This window comes from Triplophysa dalaica, chromosome 6 (genome assembly GCF_015846415.1).
Source record: "Triplophysa dalaica isolate WHDGS20190420 chromosome 6, ASM1584641v1, whole genome shotgun sequence".
Taxonomy (NCBI): domain Eukaryota; kingdom Metazoa; phylum Chordata; class Actinopteri; order Cypriniformes; family Nemacheilidae; genus Triplophysa; species Triplophysa dalaica.
The window spans coordinates 5528900-5547021 of NC_079547.1; the positions used below are offsets into that span (position 1 = coordinate 5528900).

General features: G+C 41.5%; 1 protein-coding gene across 5 annotated transcripts in view; it reads left to right on the forward strand.

Annotated features, from left to right (window-relative positions):
* zeb2b (zinc finger E-box binding homeobox 2b) overlaps window positions 1-17363 on the forward strand; it is a 67532-nt gene extending 50169 nt beyond the window's left edge. For 4 of the 5 annotated variants that reach the window (XM_056750525.1, XM_056750526.1, XM_056750523.1 and 1 more), the window contains 7 exons: window positions 2974-3042; window positions 4729-4923; window positions 5790-6004; window positions 7957-8065; window positions 8523-10516; window positions 12076-12256; window positions 14459-17363. In XM_056750525.1, the coding sequence (XP_056606503.1) occupies window positions 2974-3042; window positions 4729-4923; window positions 5790-6004; window positions 7957-8065; window positions 8523-10516; window positions 12076-12256; window positions 14459-15021 (3326 nt within the window). In that variant the 3' untranslated portion in view covers window positions 15022-17363. The remainder of the gene's footprint in view (window positions 1-2973; window positions 3043-4728; window positions 4924-5789; window positions 6005-7956; window positions 8066-8522; window positions 10517-12075; window positions 12257-14458) is intronic. The other variant, XM_056750524.1, reaches the window with a different exon arrangement.
* The last annotated feature ends 759 nt before the right edge of the window (window positions 17364-18122 follow it).

Consider the following 18122-nt stretch of genomic DNA (forward strand, 5'->3'; position numbering starts at 1 on the left):
CAGTATACTTTGCAAGGCTGTGCGTTCGGCGAACGTATTTGTAAAAAAGGAAGTGTGCTACAGGCTTTACTCAGACATGCCCCCTTATTTTAAATCAACTTTCTACGGAAAAAATACAACTTAGAACTGGACTTTTAACTATTTGCATGCTAACATTTTTCAGATTTGATCTTCTGAGAAATGGTTTATGGTAACACGCATATCTTAAAGGAGCAAAAAGCACACTCATCGTCACTTAGACACACCTCTTGTCTCTCAAAAACACCCTTAACTATCTAATACGCCCACCAAATTTCAGACACGCCCATCTCCTCTCAGCCACACCCTCTCCCTTCAACTTTTGATGCAACCATAGCATAATCTTCCTTTTTTAATTAGCGCATAAGACCAGTTTCCTGCTCTCGTCGGTAATCGACTGAGGCGAATTCAGCGTGTTTTGCAGAGCATCATCGGTAATTGCAGTAATAGCAAAGCGCCGCACGCGAGTCCGCGTAAACCCGGCACCCGGTTTCCTCCTGCAAGCGTCATTGGTGCGGGAGGCGCAGTCAGAGGCGCGGAGAGATAAATACTCTTAATGAGGGAGCGAGGTAATCATTAAGGGAGGCCAGGCTGCTGCTCAAGTCATTAAGAATCTTAAATGAAATTTTTATTTTTATGATAGCCATTTACATGTGTAATAAGAGTCAATGATTCTTGGAAGCATATGACAGAAACATAGCAGAGTGAGAGACCATGGAAGACAGGCCTTCTAAATGAGCAGTTCTTCACTATTCATTTGTGCTAATGAACTAGCTGTGCACAGAGCCGAGAAAGAGAGAGGGCGTTCAGGAGTCTAAAAATTTAATACAGCCACCAAAAAAAACCTGCACGTTTACCGTGCAGCATTAGGAACATTATAAAGTCGGATATTCCCGGATGAGAGCAGCTGGATTCATTATTTACAACCCATCTCTGCATTTTGGAGATTTCAAGCGTTGTTGCCTCAGTCCAACGTTTTTGAACTCTGAATCTCATGACCAACAGAGCCGTTTTCACTTGTGATGGAATTCACTATTGCTTCACTCTCAATACACGTTGAAGTACCCGATTCTTAAGAATGTTTTTGCAGAGCTCCCTAATGTTGTAATAAGTCCAAATTTACAGTTTAGTAAAAAACTGATTTTAAAGTGGACTGCATGTTAAATATAGTGCTTTTTCTACCCGAGTCCAATCTTGTGGTGCTTTTCTCAGTCTCCTTCTCTTTCACCATGTCTGATTCTCGATCGTTTCTCAACTGTCTTATCCAATAAAAAGCTATAGGCCAAAAGAAATCTGTAATTAACATTACACCAAAAATGTTGTTGAACCTGGAACATTCCTTTAATTTGATAAAACCTTGTGGAGCCTGGATGTCTGTGACTCTTCGGTTGAAATCCTTCAATGTGTGTGTGTGTGTGTTGTGATAAAAACCACGGGTGTTTCTACACTGCTGATGTGAGGTTCATCAGCTCCGAAGGAAGGAGCCAAAATCTCTCTCTCTTTCTTTCTTTCTTTCTTTCTTTCTTTCTTTTGTGCTCTCTTTCCAAACTCGCGGGCACTCTTCTTTTACATTCGGGACTTTTTCATTCGCTTGGTGCCGGCCTGTCTGTCCTGGTACCTCAGCGCATAACTCTGTCCTGAGATCAGCCCATCACGCCCTCCTCCTCATCTGTTTGCTCCGGTCACTCAGATCTTGTTGCCGGTACCGTCCTTGACTCATTCTGGTATCCCATAATGCCCTTCACCAGTGTGTGACATTGTTATCAGCGATAGAGACTTTAAATGAATCACCTGCCCTTGTCTCGCTGTTGTTCTTCATACTTTCCCCGGGCCCCTCCAAGGTCCTCGGAGAGCCCTCCTCCTCAGACGGGAGCCGCGTGTTTTCAGAGAGCGAGCTAACGGCCCGTACAGACGGGAATGTTTTGAAAGTAAACTGTATGAATGGAGTGAAATCGTGAGGAGAAAGAGATTCAAGAGGGCTTTCTTTAAAGGTCTGTTTACTTACCCACCACCTCAAAACTGATTTATCAGCCTGAGACAAGAGCACGACTCCCTTAGCGCTCAAACAGAGAGAGAGAGAGAGAGAGAGAGTGAGATTGTGTGTGTAATTGTGTACAGTATGTGTGTGTGTGTGTGTGTGTGGAGCTAGCTCTCATCCGACTGGAATATTTACCCAGTGTTCCTGCAAAACACTGATAGTATAGCTGATAGAAAGAAGAAAGAGGCAAAAAGAGAAGAATCCAAACTATGATCTCACAGCACGTGTTTAACAGCAGAATGAAAAAGACACGGAGACAGATGAAGAGAGTCACACGATTCAGTCTGCTCGTTCCTTACCAACTACACATTTAATGAAAGTAGACTTTAAAAACGTGGGAAAGTTGATAGGTTGTCAACACACATTGTTTTACTACATTTCTGAGTGAAGTGGTTAAACTCGGCAAGCTGTTTTATAATGAAGACCACAATGAGAAATGTTTTATATTCACATGTGATTTTTAATTGATTGTATGTGTGTGGCAGTTGTGTGTGTGATTTTTTTTTTTTTTTTTTTTTGATTGGTGTTTCTTGTGCTGTCAATCATTTAATCAAAGATTTTCTTTTCTCGTTTCTCTGCCAAAGACACAGAACGGATCTAATTAAACACCAAAGATCAGAGACATCCACATAAGACATTTCTCTCTCTCTCTCTCTCTCTCTCTTGCTCCCTCTCGCTCTCTCTCTCTGTTTGCTTGTTCAGGTGGACTTAACATTCTTGCCCTGATCTTTGAGCTTGCTGTAGTTTGTTTCCCAGCGCGTTCGCCTCTCTTCTCCGCTGTGTTTTTGTAAATAAGATGCAGAATGGCATGTTTTCAGTCCAACTGTGTGTATCACTAGATTCACCTTTTGCTCTTTTCTCTCTCTCTCTCTCTCTCTCTCTCTCTCTATCATTCTGTCTGTCTGTCTTGTTCACAGATGAACTGAAGGGTGACTATGACAGCATGGGGCCTGATGCCAATTTGCCATCAGTTGAGAATGGGACAGGTCAGTCACGTGTTTATTTTATTTGCTTGACATTTTTAATAAAGTTAATGAACCTTGCCATTCATTAGATCAAGTCACTGGAATTGACAAAGCTGGTGGCGAGATATCTCGGAGAGTTTTAGCATGTAAACTAGATTAATGAGTGTTGCATTCTGTTTTGTTTCTGAGTTATGTCTGGAAATAATTCAGATTGTGATCATCTGTATAGAATTTAGGTCTACATACATTACTTGCTATATGCACGGTCGCTCCGTTTGGATGGGGTGCAAGTGCACGTTATTAGTTTGCCAAAATTTTGCCTTTTCAATGAACTATTGTAGATTTAAGTAAAATGACTGGTAATGTCAGCTCCTGTTTTAGCCCTCAACAGTTCTGAAGGACTGTTTCTCTGTGAGGGTTTTAATAAAGCTTTCTAATGTTCGACACACAATTCAGGGATAAACAGCTTGTCTCTTGTGGGTACGGCCCACAATGTTCTTTCGCAGCTGGGCCGTTTTCGAGCAACAGGAGTGAAACAGAAAGAAACATTAGAACGTTGACTTTCGTGAGCTCTACCTCCCTAAAATCACATTTCAAGCCCGAATCCAATTTGCACGTAAACTCGATTTGTTTAGATCATGTACGCTGGAGAAACCACAGCGGCAACGCGTTGGTTCGTGAGGCAGGTATAGTAATGAGAGCCAAATCGTTCGCCGTGTTAAATAATGTTAAAGGGCTGGTGGCTCTCTGACATTTTCAAGACATTTTTGACAGCGACACAGCCCAGCGGCTCGACCTTTGCACAAATGAGACGATAAAATGTTTACTGTCAGACAAACCTCACTGCAGTGTTTATATCTTACACAAGCTCCCTCTAATTAAAAGGTAGCTTATAAAAGTGAAGTCAAACCATCCTCCATAATATTTAACTTGTCTGATGAATTAGAAGTGGAGACGGCCATTATTCTCTGTTTGATAATAAACTCTTACATTGTATCCTCGGTTATACATCATGTTGGCTCTGCCTGTAGTGTATTTTTTTCTTTTTGAGTCAACGCACTCACAATGAACGCTGTGCTGTAATTCACACCTTTGGTTGAAATACATGATCTGTACAGATTAAATCATAGAAAATAATCCTGATAGATATATTTAAATTGTTTGATCGAAAACAGTTGGAGACTCACAGAGTATCTACTTCTCCGTTTAATCTCATTACTGTCTTGCAAAAAACATTTCATATTGATTTGACTTTTTTATATTTAAACTAAATGTGCAGTTCCATCATGATGTATCTTCACATCAAAAATGTTGTCTAATGTGTAATGGAATTATCCGAATGTGCCTGGTCAAGAGTTTGATTATAGAACTATGAAGTGATGTCGGGGTTACGGCAAACATCATTTCCTCCTTGTCCGAATGCCTGTAATACGGTTAAAAGTAGAAAAAGGGTTTATTGTTAAAAGCTTTTCCATGATTCGAATGGTTCTCCGGTTAGATTAAGTCATATTTCTTATTTTAGTGGCCATTAGGTGGCTAGATAAGGCAGTAATTTAGACATATCCTTCCCAGAACGTTCCTCTAATGTTTCTCCGTTCCTTTTATCACAGCTGTTGCTACACGTTTCCGTCACCTTCCAGTGCACCGTATTTTTCACATGCTGGAGTCCGGTTCTCATTCAAACTCTCTTGCTTTCTCTCTTTCTAGTGAAGGGTGTGCATTGCGTGCCTGCGTTTGAGGATTTCTTCGGGAAGCGTAAACTGGTGGACAGCGAAAGTCACGTGGTCAGTATTGCAGAGTACCTCCAGAGGGGCGACACCGCCATCATCTACCCCGAAGCGCCCGAGGAGCTTTCCCGTTCCCGCCTCGCCACGCCCGAAGCCAACGGACACGAGGAGAACGGTGAGAATGCAGCCCGCCCGGTCGATAACACGGGCAGCTGTTGCTGCCGTCTGATTGGCCAGATGCCCGAGTGTTTACCTTAAGAGCGAGGTGCAGCTGTCTGAGTGGTGAAATCAGAAACTCTAAATTTCTCTTCTGGAGGGGGGGTTGGGGGCATTACGCCGCATACCTCTCTTATGAAGAACGTGTGAAAAATTTGATGTGCGAGCCACTGGGAGCGATTACAACCGAGAGCGCAACTGGCATCAGATGCCACCAGCTTTTGTGCTAAACAGTGTCCATGTTTATATCAAAGCACAACAAAGAGCCGCTTTTAGCCAATGATAGCCCACGATCCAATTGAAAGCTTATGCTGTCAAGTTTGTGCTAGAACTAATAATCATATAAAAATAAAACATTTTCGGTCTTTGTGATTGAATGACTTGCTCTCTCTAATACTATTTTACATTTTGCTAATGTCACCAAAAGCTCTTGTTCTCCCCACCCTACATTTTGTATATATGTATTTTTTTTATAATGCCCTGGTTTATATGATGTATATCTAACGATTGTTTTGACCCACTAATGAAACCCCGCTGGGCCAAATTATGATACAGTTTACTAGAATCCTGTTAAAAATAGCCTTTAAAACCTGTTATCTGTTATATTTCTTTCATCACCTAAAGCCCATGAGCAAAACTCGGCAAATGGTATGAATGTAAGCATGTAGATGCATTGGTGTGAGCACGCATATGGGTGGCAGTGCCAACCTTCGCAATGGCACACAGCGGAGCAGATTGTACAGATACCACCTCATACTGCACCGGGCACGGCGCCCGCTCTGTGCCGTCAGTTTGCTGACCTCTCTGCCCCTCCCTCTGCCGCAGACCTGCCACCTGGAACTCCAGATGCCTTCGCCCAACTGTTGACCTGCCCCTACTGTGACCGCGGCTACAAGCGCTTGACTTCCCTAAAGGAGCACATCAAGTACAGGCACGAGAAGAACGAGGAGAACTTCGCCTGCCCTCTGTGCAGCTACACGTTCGCTTACCGCACTCAGCTGGAGAGACATATGGCCACACACAAGCCCGGACGAGATCAGGTGAACTGCACTTCCTCTGTTCCTCTCTTTCCCTGAGCTCTAATGTGCTGTATTCCCTCAGAGAAAAGATATCGTTTTGATTGGCAATCATTATTAATTTTTCATGGCATTTTGAAGATGCAGATCTTTTAATGGTTATAGCTTTAATTGAGGTCTAAATGGTTTTTTGATGGCCTCCTCTGATATGATACCGCAGTCTTATATTCACGATCCAATGACTATGTTAATTTCCAATTTAGAAATTGTATCCGCTCTTTAGGTTTTCTTTTTTATGTTCTCGAAAACTCTCCGCGATGACAGAGTAACACATCACGATTTCCATTTGCGTAAATGATACATGTACACCGAGCGCTTAGCGTTTGCTTCTTAACAGTCTCCACTGCCAATATTTAAACACATGATGTGGGCTGTTGTGGTTGTCGGACTGATAGAAGGATTCCCTAAACGCACAGGTGGATACGCAAAGTCTCTCCTGACCGATAAAGCAGGTTTATGTAAAATCAAACGATACAACCGGGTCTCTCAAAGCCACTTAAGACTTATCGTAGCATCAGAATTTTAGCCTCGTCGTCGTGCGAGATGAGATACAAGCAGTTCTTTTATCTCTCAGAAATGACGTTCTGACGAGAACAGAATGATTCGATACGCGACGAGCTGCCAACTTCTTCACCTGACGCCACGGGCCGCTCAAAACATGAACAGATGGCCCATTCTGCACCCGTGACCTCCCTAATCCACAAATTACTTCCTATTTGTTGCTCTTTGTTTGTGTGCTTCAGTTGAAAGACTTTCTTGTTAAAAACTCCCTGTTTTTCAGAAAATGGGAGAGTTGTTAAAATCAGACAACGATTGTCAAAACGTGCTGGAGATGGAAACATGGAGCACTCCTCATGTATTCTTGAGCCTGCGTTACCGCTGAAGCTCAGCTAAGCCCTATCGCATGCAAATATACAATCAAACGCCCCGCCCACACCATGCTTAACACGCTCGACGCGAGAGTATCGCGGCGGGCGCGCAAATCCCTCTCCTCTCCGCTGCCAGTCACAATTAGGGCGGCGGGGTGACATATCGAGGGTGGTGGTGGGACTAAACCTGCCTGGGTCCTCGGAGGGAAGGTGGGGGGCTTAAAGCAGCTGTCGCTGTTTGTTTATGCTGCTCGGCAGCATATGAGCGAACGGTCGGGTCTCTCCCGCCGTGGGCCGCGCGCTCCCCGCTTGATGTTCGAAGGTTGCCGCTGTTTGAACAATTCTCTCTGTATCCTGCGCTTTATGCCATCTGTCTCCAGCGGAATGCGCCGGCCTCTCTCTCTTCCCCACCAGTTGTCGGAGCCGATCATGGGCGGCGCTCACAGGCCTTTTGTGTTCCTCTGCCCGTTCGACATGCTCACCTCCCACTCTGAATTAATTGTGTTCGCCTGGTGCGCTCTCCGCTTCTCCGCACCGACGCCCGTATTGTTGTTGTTGTTGTTATTATATTTTGATTTTCGAGGCTCTGCTTTGAATTGCAAATGCGAGGGGCGCAGTTCTCGTGTTCTACCTTTGAACAGCAAATGAAGTGCTTGCCTACGAGCAGCATTCACGGCTTATTAAAGAGACGTTTGAAGACTTTAAACAGTCGGCAAATTTCCGTCCAATTATGAAATTGCAACATTTAGGCGAGCCCACCTTTTTACGTAATGAACTGTTTGCTCAGGTATCTGAAGGACGTGTTGCTTAAATATGCTGGATTCAATTTGAATGTTTATGCTAAATTAGTAAAAGTGGAAAATGTCTGCCTGCGTAATGAGAGAAAAAAAGTAGTACATGTAAATCTAGGCAGTTTTTATTCACAGGATGCCACTCTGCATTAGGAGCCGTTTGGCCTGCATGAAATGATTAGCTGAAATCTTGCCTCTTTTGTGTGAGTGTGTGTTTGTGCAAATAATATTCATGTGAATATGTTCTTCTCCACAGCACCAGATGCTAAACCAGGGGTCGGGAAACCGCAAGTTCAAATGCACTGAATGTGGCAAGGCCTTCAAATACAAACATCATCTTAAGGAGCACCTGCGGATACACAGTGGTACGTCGCATAGGATTTCTTTTACTCACTACATTATTTGGGGTTATTTTTCTACATCAGAGAACAGTCAGGTGGTCTGTATATGGTGAATTTTCTATATATTTGTCTAAATACTATTTTGAATTTAACTGTTCTGCTACAATCCCATAGACACTTAATTATTATTTACAATAAAAAATAATAACGAATCATTACAATTAGTAATTAATAATGAAGTATTTTTTAACTGTTTTAAGATCTGTATTATGCAAATGTAATATTTTTTACTACCACTGTTCATGCACCCTGTGTACTTTCTTCCATAGTTGCGTTTAGTTTGCTCACTAGGTCATAATTTTGTATATTTTTTCGTTAGTTCAAAACAACAATAAAACAATATCTGAATGATGACGTAAAGTGCACATTTGTAAAATCGAATTAATGGGGTTCTTAACTATTATTTGTCTCTCTGCTTTAGGTGAGAAGCCATATGAATGTCCAAACTGTAAGAAGAGATTCTCTCACTCTGGCTCATACAGTTCGCACATAAGCAGTAAGAAATGCATCGGACTGATCGCCATCAACGGCAGGGTGAGGAACAACGTGAAGACGGGTTCATCTCCGACCTCTGCGTCTTCCTCCCCTACGAACACTGCCATAACGCAGCTCCGACACAAACTAGAGAATGGAAAACCCCTCGGCCTGCAGGACCACTCAAACCATCTGAACATCAAATCTGAACCACTGGACTTCAACGACTATAAGCTGATGATGGCTTCTCATGGTTACGGCGCGGGTAGCCCCTTCCTGAATGGTGGCATGAGGGGAGGGAGCCCGCTGGGCCTTCATAACTCCCAGAGTCCCCTGCAGCATTTGGGCATGGGTATGGAGGGGCAGATGCTGGGATTCCCGTTCCTGGGAAACAACTTTAGTGAGGTACAAAAGGTCCTGCAGATCGTGGATAACACCGTTTGTCGTCAAAAGATGGACTGCAAGCCGGAGGAGATCTCCAAGCTGAAGGCCTACATGAAGGAGCTGGGTGCCCACATAGAGGAACAGAAGCAGGGGCTCACCTCACCCGGTGGACCCCAGAACACTCTTCCGCTCATCAATCACAACGGTGCGACTAAAAGCATCATAGACTACACGCTAGAGAAAGTCAACGAAGCCAAAGCCTGCCTTCAGAGCTTGACCACGGACTCTAAGAGACAAATCAGCAATATCAAGAAAGAGAAGGCAATTCACATGCTTGATATAGTCACAGAGGAGAAAGCCCACGAGAACGGTAATCTAATGTTTACACCCTTCTCCTGTCAGTACTGCAAAGAGACCTTCCCTGGTCCTATTCCCCTGCACCAGCATGAGCGTTACCTTTGCAAGATGAACGAGGAAATCAAAGCTGTGCTTCAACCCGCTCAAAATGCCACGACCAACAAAAACGGCTTGTTTGCTGAGAAACACGGCCTCTTGCACCCCTCCATCATCCCTGAGAAGGGCATCAACGGCCTCATCAGTCCCTACAAGGACCACATGTCAGTGCTCAAAGCTTATTTCGCCATGAACATGGAGCCCAACTCGGAAGAACTGCTCAAAATCTCCATAGCAGTCGGACTTCCTCAGGAGTTTGTGAAAGAGTGGTTTGAACAAAGAAAAGTCTTTCAGTACAACAGTTCCAGGACTCCTCCGTTAGACAGGAGCTACGCGGAGACGGTTCACGCAATCTCCATGCACACGCCCACTAAAGACTCTTTAGGCATTCGGTCTCCGATGTCCCTGATCAAAGGTCCTGATCGCATCACATCCCCCTCCATCCCTGAGCTTCACAATAACAACTGTGACACTCCACTCAGGCTTTCAAAAACACCTCAGTTTTCCAACCACAAGCAACTGGGAGAGAAGCTGGATCACTCCAGAAGCAACACGCCATCCCCTCTTAACCTGTCATCTGCCTCCTCCAAAAACTCTCACACTAGTTCTTACACGCCCAACAGTTTCACCTCCGAAGACCTGCAGGCCGAACCACTGGACCTCTCCTTGCCAAAGCTCATGAAAGAGCCAAAGCATATCTTGACTATGAAGAGCCGACTCAAACTCAACAGCATCCCCTTTGAAAACAACCATGTCGCGACGCCCCGCGAGCACGCCGAAGAGCCGCTCGACTTGGCTTATCTCTCGAAGAAGGAGTTTGGCAGCCCCAATGCAAACAACAATCTGGAGAAAAGCTCAAGCCCCATGTTTGGTCTGAACCCCTTTGCTGCTAAACCCCTGTACACCTCCCTGCCGCCCCAAAGCGCATTTCCACCCCCCACGTTTATGCCCCCGGTGCAAGCCAGTCTCCCAGGGCTTAGACCTTACCCGAGCCTCGACCAGATAAGCTTTTTGCCACACATGGCCTACACGTACGCGGCGGGGGCGGCCAGCTTCGCCGAGATGCATCAGAGAAGAAAATACCAGAGGAAACCAGGGTTCCAGGTAAATAACGGACCAAACGCTGTTTAATAAAGCCTTGTGTTTTTTTCTAGCCCTCTGGTTGGTGGGTGGGTGTGAGTGGAGCTCCGGCTCTTTGAGACACTAATTAAAAGCCACTCAGAGAGTGGGAGAGGGGAGCTCACCTCACGCCCAGCGGCTGATGAGAGCGAACCTGCAGCAGACGTCATCGCCTCTAGTGCTGTACACTCGCTCTTATAGCGCCATGGTTCTGTTGCCAGCCCTCGATTGGCTCATCCATGGAAACGAGAGCAGGAAACAGATTCAAAGTGGCAGGTGCTCCGAACGCTCGTGTACGAGCGCCCCGTGGTGCCTCCGTTCTCTTTCCTGTCTCAGGTGTGAGAAAAAGATTACGAGACCTAGCGAGTCAGACGTATCTCTTTATTCCTGTGCCCTTTTCCTTTCTGCTCCCTTTTTTGTGAATTTCTACAGTAAGAAAAGCTCAAATGAATTTGAGCATTAAGATTAATAATGCACACTCCCCATGTTCATTACATCTGAGCGCTGAAGGCTGTTTAACATCGGGGAAACCATTCTGATAAAAAGTATTAATAATGTTTCCTATTCTAAGTTATTAAATTAGATTTTAAAAATACAGCTAAGGGCATTTAGCTTAAATTGATAGCGGAACGATAGCGGATCGCTTTGAGAAAGAGAGCGCGCACAAGTATTGTCAGTCCAGAGCGACTGTCGTTAATGAGGGCACCGGCACTGCCGTTTCGGCCATTTTCGCGCCTCTCTTGATTTAATCATTACTGCTCGAAATTAGAGGACTGTGGCAATATGCCCTGCCAAGCCTCTCCTCGTATTGTTATTAGCTTCTAATGTAATAATATTTTTTCCCCATTAATTTAAGTTTAAGCCTATCGGGGTAATCTCTGCTCAGATAAATACTGCGCTAACACCCTTTCATGTATGAAATTAAACCAAATTTGAATGCAAATATATGGAATAAGGTGCGATTAAGAAACCTCAGAGAGAAAGGCCTCATTTGCAATATCCTGCCTTTACATGGCTTTTCAGGTTGCAAATATTTCAATGTCAATTCTCGTTTCGGAGAAAAGGCTGCACTTTTAGCAAATGGAATGAATTGTTAAAAAGTTAAACATGTATTAAATATTGTTCATCGTTGGGTAAAACAAGCAAGTTCTTATATTAGCAATTCTGAGATTAAAATTTTATCAAACATTGGGAATGTCAGTTTTTGTATTTTTGGCCATTAATGTTTCTTTTAATGCTTCAAAGTTGTGTGGGGGATCTGGAAGAAATATTTATTAAAGCAAAGTATTTATTTTTTAAATAAGTTCATTCGGAAAATCAGTCATGGTAAACATTTTTTTAACTAAACAGAATTGATCTCATTTTAAATATGTTTAAAATTTTTAGTCTAAATATATTCTGGTTCAACTTTACAATCATGTAATAAATAAACAATATTTGTAAAATCGTTTATAACAAAAACACATTTTTGAGTTTTTTAGTTGTTGCTATTTTCATGTGGTGTGCTGACAGTACCAGAGCTAATGATGGTCGTCTCTCTCCAGACTGAGCTTCTCGACGGGACAGCAGATTATCTGAGCAGTCTAGATGATATGGCCGACCCCGAGGCCTGTCTGTCCAGGAAGAAGATTAAGAAGACAGAAAGTGGTATGTACGCGTGTGACCTTTGCGACAAAACATTCCAGAAGAGCAGTTCCCTCCTCAGACACAAATATGAGCACACAGGTATATATATATATACTGTTCTAGACACCATCATTGAATAACTGTCTGTCTAACTCACGTCAGATATTCACACTGATGCTGTTTCTCTTTCTCTTGATTTTTTTCCCTGAATCATGTTAACTTTTCTTTTCCCCCTTCTTAAGTTACTTACTGTTGACAGCCAGTGAGAGGATTGTAAATTTAATTCATATAGAACAAACACAACAATGACATTGTACTGAATTTGCAAAAACATTAAGCAAATGTTAAACGGAATATACAAACAAAAAGAAAAGTCCGGCTGAATAATCTTCGCAATTGAAGATTAAGTTTAAGAATGCATGAACTTTGATCTTTTTACATTTAGATATTTAGCAGACGCTATACAAAGCCTCTGCTATTCATTTTTTATTGTAGTAATAAATATTATTTATTATTAAAATGTAAGTTTTGTGGGGTCTGTGCTATTTTTACTGTTATCACTAAAATATAATAAAACAACAACTTAAAACCTAATTATTTATTTAGTCATTTTTGTAAATTATGTTACAAAAAAACATCTATTTTGTATTATATATATTTTTTCAACAGTGACAAAAGAGGTTTTATGGAATGTTGATAGAATGTTAATGATAATGTTTGGATTTCAAATTAGACGTTAAGGTTCTTCTAATTGCATACACAAAATATTATATGATATATATAAGTTAATATGAACTCTTATCACATATTAATATAATACAGTATGAAGTATGTTAGGTAGTCATACAAGCAGCCAGAGAAAACTTTGATTACAAAGAAACAACAGGCTGTTTGTCTTGTGGTGTGCAATATTTATTTACAAATAATGACAATCATTAGATTATAATTCATACCCCCCCCAAAATCACAATTGTGTTAAATGGCAGCATGTCAAAAAACAGAAATTTGGTAACTGATGCAAGTCGACACATCCAGTGTGGGGTGATTTAGTAGTACTTTGTGGGAATTTTATGGTTACCAGTGTGAGGAACAGTAAAGTAAATTAAGAGAAGACAGTTAATGCACACACACACACACACACACACATCTTTCTCTTGATTGCATCACAACGTACAATCTGGAATAAATCCACTGACATGATTTCACTGACATGAATCCCCCCGTCTCTCTCTCTCTCTCTCTCTTCTCTCTCTCCCTCTCCTGCAATTGGGCTATAGTGTATTATGGCTGTGCATTCCTGCTCTTGTTTGCGTGGAGCTCTCAGCCAGCTGCAGTTGTGTGTCACAGCATGACTGTGAGGTTCAAACTGGCACTGAGCAGAACCGCTAAAACAATCATATATTTTTATAAACTCCGTTCATGTCTTTCCTCCAAAATGTATATCATTTTTATTTTATTTTTATATTGCATGAAAAGAAGAAAAAAATTGGTCATACATACTTTTTATTTGCACTAATATAAAATTTCTGTTCTGTGTAATATTTACCTTGATCATTCTAATATACATACAATTGTCATTAAGGGTTGAACAAAAATTAAATAAAACAATTAACTTTAAAACAGCCATGACCTGCTGTGACTCTAAACTGTTGTATCATACACAACAAACAATCGAAAGTGGCTTTGAATGCAAAACATTCATTCCATCCCCTCATTTAAATAGCTGGTGTGTTTTGTCACTTTCTGTGCCTTTTTCTTTCCAAACCCTCTCTCCTGTTCAAATCTGACCCATTCGCTTTCTACCTCACCCCCTCTCTCTTCTTTAGCTCTCACCATCCAGTATCCTCTGATATCGCGTCACACGTAGTGCAGCTCGCGACTTTGTCTGTCTGAGTTACGCTGCAGGAAACACTCATTCAGTTCACTCTTTATTTGTTTGTTCCTGCGCTACAGCTCTTGTGTGTTTGTTTGGTTTTGCGATGGTTTATTTATGTTGCAGCGTCGTAGCGGTGAGGCTCTGTGTTGGCTCACCGCTTCACGCTTCACTTCTGTGAGGGAATGTTAGAAAGTAAATACACAAACGCTCGCACAGACGGCACGCCGAGCAGAACTGCAACCAGAGAAGACAAACACTCATAACACACGACTGTATTCGATTGTTTTCGCTTGTTTTTCATCCGAACCGTTTAGTATCCCTTATTATTTGCAGTTGATTTTGGTTAGTGTGGAAAAATGTGATGCGTTGGTGCGTGCCGGAGCGCTCGCTTATGACGTCTCGTCTGTTTTCGTGTGTTTCCGCAGGTAAACGACCGCACCAGTGTCAGATCTGTAAGAAGGCCTTCAAACACAAGCATCACTTGATCGAACACAGTCGCCTGCACTCGGGAGAAAAACCCTACCAGTGCGACAAATGCGGCAAACGCTTCTCGCATTCCGGCTCGTACTCCCAGCACATGAACCACAGATACTCGTACTGCAAGAGGGAAGCGGAGGAGCGAGAGGCGGCAGAGAGGGAGGCGCGAGAAAAGGGCCACCTGGAGCCCACGGAGCTGCTGCTGAACCGGGCGTATTTGCAGGGCATCGCTCCGCCCGGATACCCGGAGCACCAGGAGAGAGAGCCTATCCTCAGAGACGGACTGAACGGAAGCATACGAGAGCGCTTGAAGGAGGTGGAAGGAACGTTCGCGAAGATGGGACGGCGAGACGAGGAGTTCGAAGAGGAGGAGGAAGAGAGCGAGAACAAAAGCATGGACACTGACGGCGACACGATGAGGGACGACGAGGAGAACGGCGAGCACTCCATGGACGAGAGCTCCGTGGATGGGAAGGCGGAATCCAAGTCGGATCACGAGGACGCCGTGTAGCCATCTCAGGCCACGTTTTTCCTCTACTGTTGTTCAGGGGACGTTTGAGAAGCTGCATTATGCAAACATGAAAAAAGGAAAAGGAATAAAATGATTTTTTTTTAAGTGTACAGTATTACGGCCTAAAAAATGTGTGGTGCTACCATCTTAAAATCCTGTGTTCCATAGTATTTATAGCACAAACTAGTAACTTGTACAAAAAATTGCACTCCGCTTCTATAATCACTACAGAAATAATAAAATTATTCGCCTATGTATATTTATACAGTGTTAAAAAAGAATCTGCGGGCGATTAGTATTTAATGCGTGTTTCTGCCCTCACCACACACAATTTATGGCCTCGTCACCTAATTTATGTGAAGGAACGTAACAGTATTCTGTTTGTTTTGAAGAAGTCTTAAAGGGGCTGTGGGAGAGAGAATGAGGAAATAAACAGGCGAGGTCAGATGAAGCCTTTTTAAGGGTGTTGCCTTATAGACGAACCTGTTAATCAGCACGTTTCTGAAGTGCCAACCCTGTTCAGTGTTAAAAGGAGAAGAGAGACCCTCTCTCCAAAACAAACGCTCAGTTCTCGTTCTCTCCGTCAGCCAAGCAGCTCTTGGGTTTACAATGATGTTTGTGCAATTTTGTTCTCAGTATTACACCAAACAACGGAACTGCATCCTTTTGTTCGTAGGTTTAAAGGACATCTTATTTATGTGGCCCATTTTGTATCTCCTAATTTTATTTATTTCATACTGTACAGTACAGTATTATAGTTCTTCAAGAAATAGATCTATTTTAGTAAAATGGAACATGAAGTTAATGAGAGCATTTATTGTGTTTTGAAACTTTAATTGTGAAATACAAATTTTCAATTAAATGGTTCGTTTTTCTGTTCTTTTATTTTCCAGTTACTGGAAATTCCAAAATTTGGAAGTTTTGATACGATATTGTAAGATCACTGTATTTTCAACTGAACAGCGTTAAAAAAAGTTCCACTTTGATGTTTGAAGTGGAATAGGGACAGTTGAAATTCAATGTAAGATACCGTAACTGACTACACGAGAACCTTTCCTGAAAATGTCTTTGTAAGAGTATTATGGAATTTTTAATTTGTAATTTCTCTTGGAAATGACCATGCTCAAATAAAAGTAGCCAAATTAAAGAACGTTTTCCGAGAACGCCAGTGTGTGAATGTGAGCGTGTGTGTGCTAGTTTAAAGAGACGGTTTGAATTATCATAGGTCGTCCATATATTCATGTGTTTTGTTTTAGAGGACACACACCATTATAATCTTCAGTCTCAGAGCGGCAGATATTTCACCTTTCAGAGGTGATTCACGGCCTCCATCATTAGATATTCAACAACTTCACAGACGATAAAGGCCGAGCAGGTTTTCAATGAACTCTTCAAATAAAGAGCAAAGAACCTGTCGAACAAAGCGAGAGAGAGAGAGAGAGAGAGGACAGCGAAGCTTAACGTATCTTGAGTTCTCACGGCATATGCATATGAAAGACAGATCAAACACTCTCACACACACGGGAATCGGTCTGTTTTCCTCCTCACCTGATCAACTGATGCTTTAGAAATAAAGACGCCTCATTATTGATACATCACAATGGCCTTTATCAAATCTTCTTCAATTTCAACGGACTGTTTCTTACAATGCTGCCAAAGCATGACATATAAATAGAGTACGACATTTTATGACAGGAAAAATTCAAATATAAAAACATATTATAACTTACCTCAAGGGACCGGGGCTAGTTGTCACACTTTTTAATGCAATGAAGAAAAACGACTAAACATTTGCACTGTACTTGCCGTTTGTGTTAGACAACAGATATATTATAATTAATGTATGAAAATTATGTAAATTAAACTTCATTCATTGTACAGATTTTAATGTTTGCCTGTGTGGTTTTATTGTGTTTTATTTGTTTTAACAGATAATACAAAAAAATGTCACTATTGCAGTTTTAGATTGTAGTTTGAAAATAAAGTTGAACTGAGAAACAACAAGCACTGATAGAAAAAAGCATTTGTGCATCTACAATTTTGGTTCAAAATGATTGACGTGTAAAAACTAGCCCCGGCCTTATTTGTCTACATATAAAGTGCATTGGGTTATTATACAGTATGGAATTTTTAACAGCTATAGGGTCTGTGTTTAAAATAAATCAGGGAAGGTTTGTCTACATTCAAAAATTATTCATTCAAACATTATTCATTCTCCCTATAGAGAATTTGATAGTTTGTCATACAGTCAAAGCTTATTAAAAACGTATGTACAGACATACAAATAAATATATAAAATATTTTTCATTATATTTAATAAACAAAAAAGTTAAAAAACAAAAGGCAACGTTTTGCTGTGTTTGAGTTTTTTCCCTTTAAACGATTCACAGTAGATCATTCACCAATCTTACTAAGAGGCACTCTCTCTCTTTCTCTCTCTCTCTCTTTCTCTCTCTCTGTCTGTCATAAGCGTGTGTTGCTGTTGGCTCAGCCATGTGCTTTTAAAACATCATTCTTTTGCATGGCTTCAATCTTCCAAAGTAAAAACAAAGTCACTCACACAGATACTATCTCTCTCTCTCTCTTGCTCACATACTCATACTGAGGGCATTCCTGCTCTATATGTTGTGTAGACAGAATTAACGTACACACATTAAGTTAACTGTGTAGGTTTAAGTAAAAATTAGTGATAGTTTATAATAGTTTTGTGCAATGGACAGAACAGTGGAACAATACAGATTTATTCTGACATGGTTTCGGTTGTTGCCCAGAATTGTCACGTGGTTGTAAACTTTTATTCGTTAAAAAAAACATACACACAAAAGGCAATGTATAGGTAATGAACTATAACTTAATATACAGTATTATGTTTCATGAATATCTACCAAACGTTTTATAATATAAATATTATCAGTATGATCTTAAAGCTTTGCTTGAAATGTTTAAAATATAATTTTGTATTAGACAATAAATACAATTTGATTATACCAATACTACTAATACAAATAATAAATAATTTACAAAAACTGAAATTTTAAGCTTCAAGTTTTTTTATGGCAGGGTGAATGAAAGTTATTATTTTTCAGATTTAAGCTTCTTTA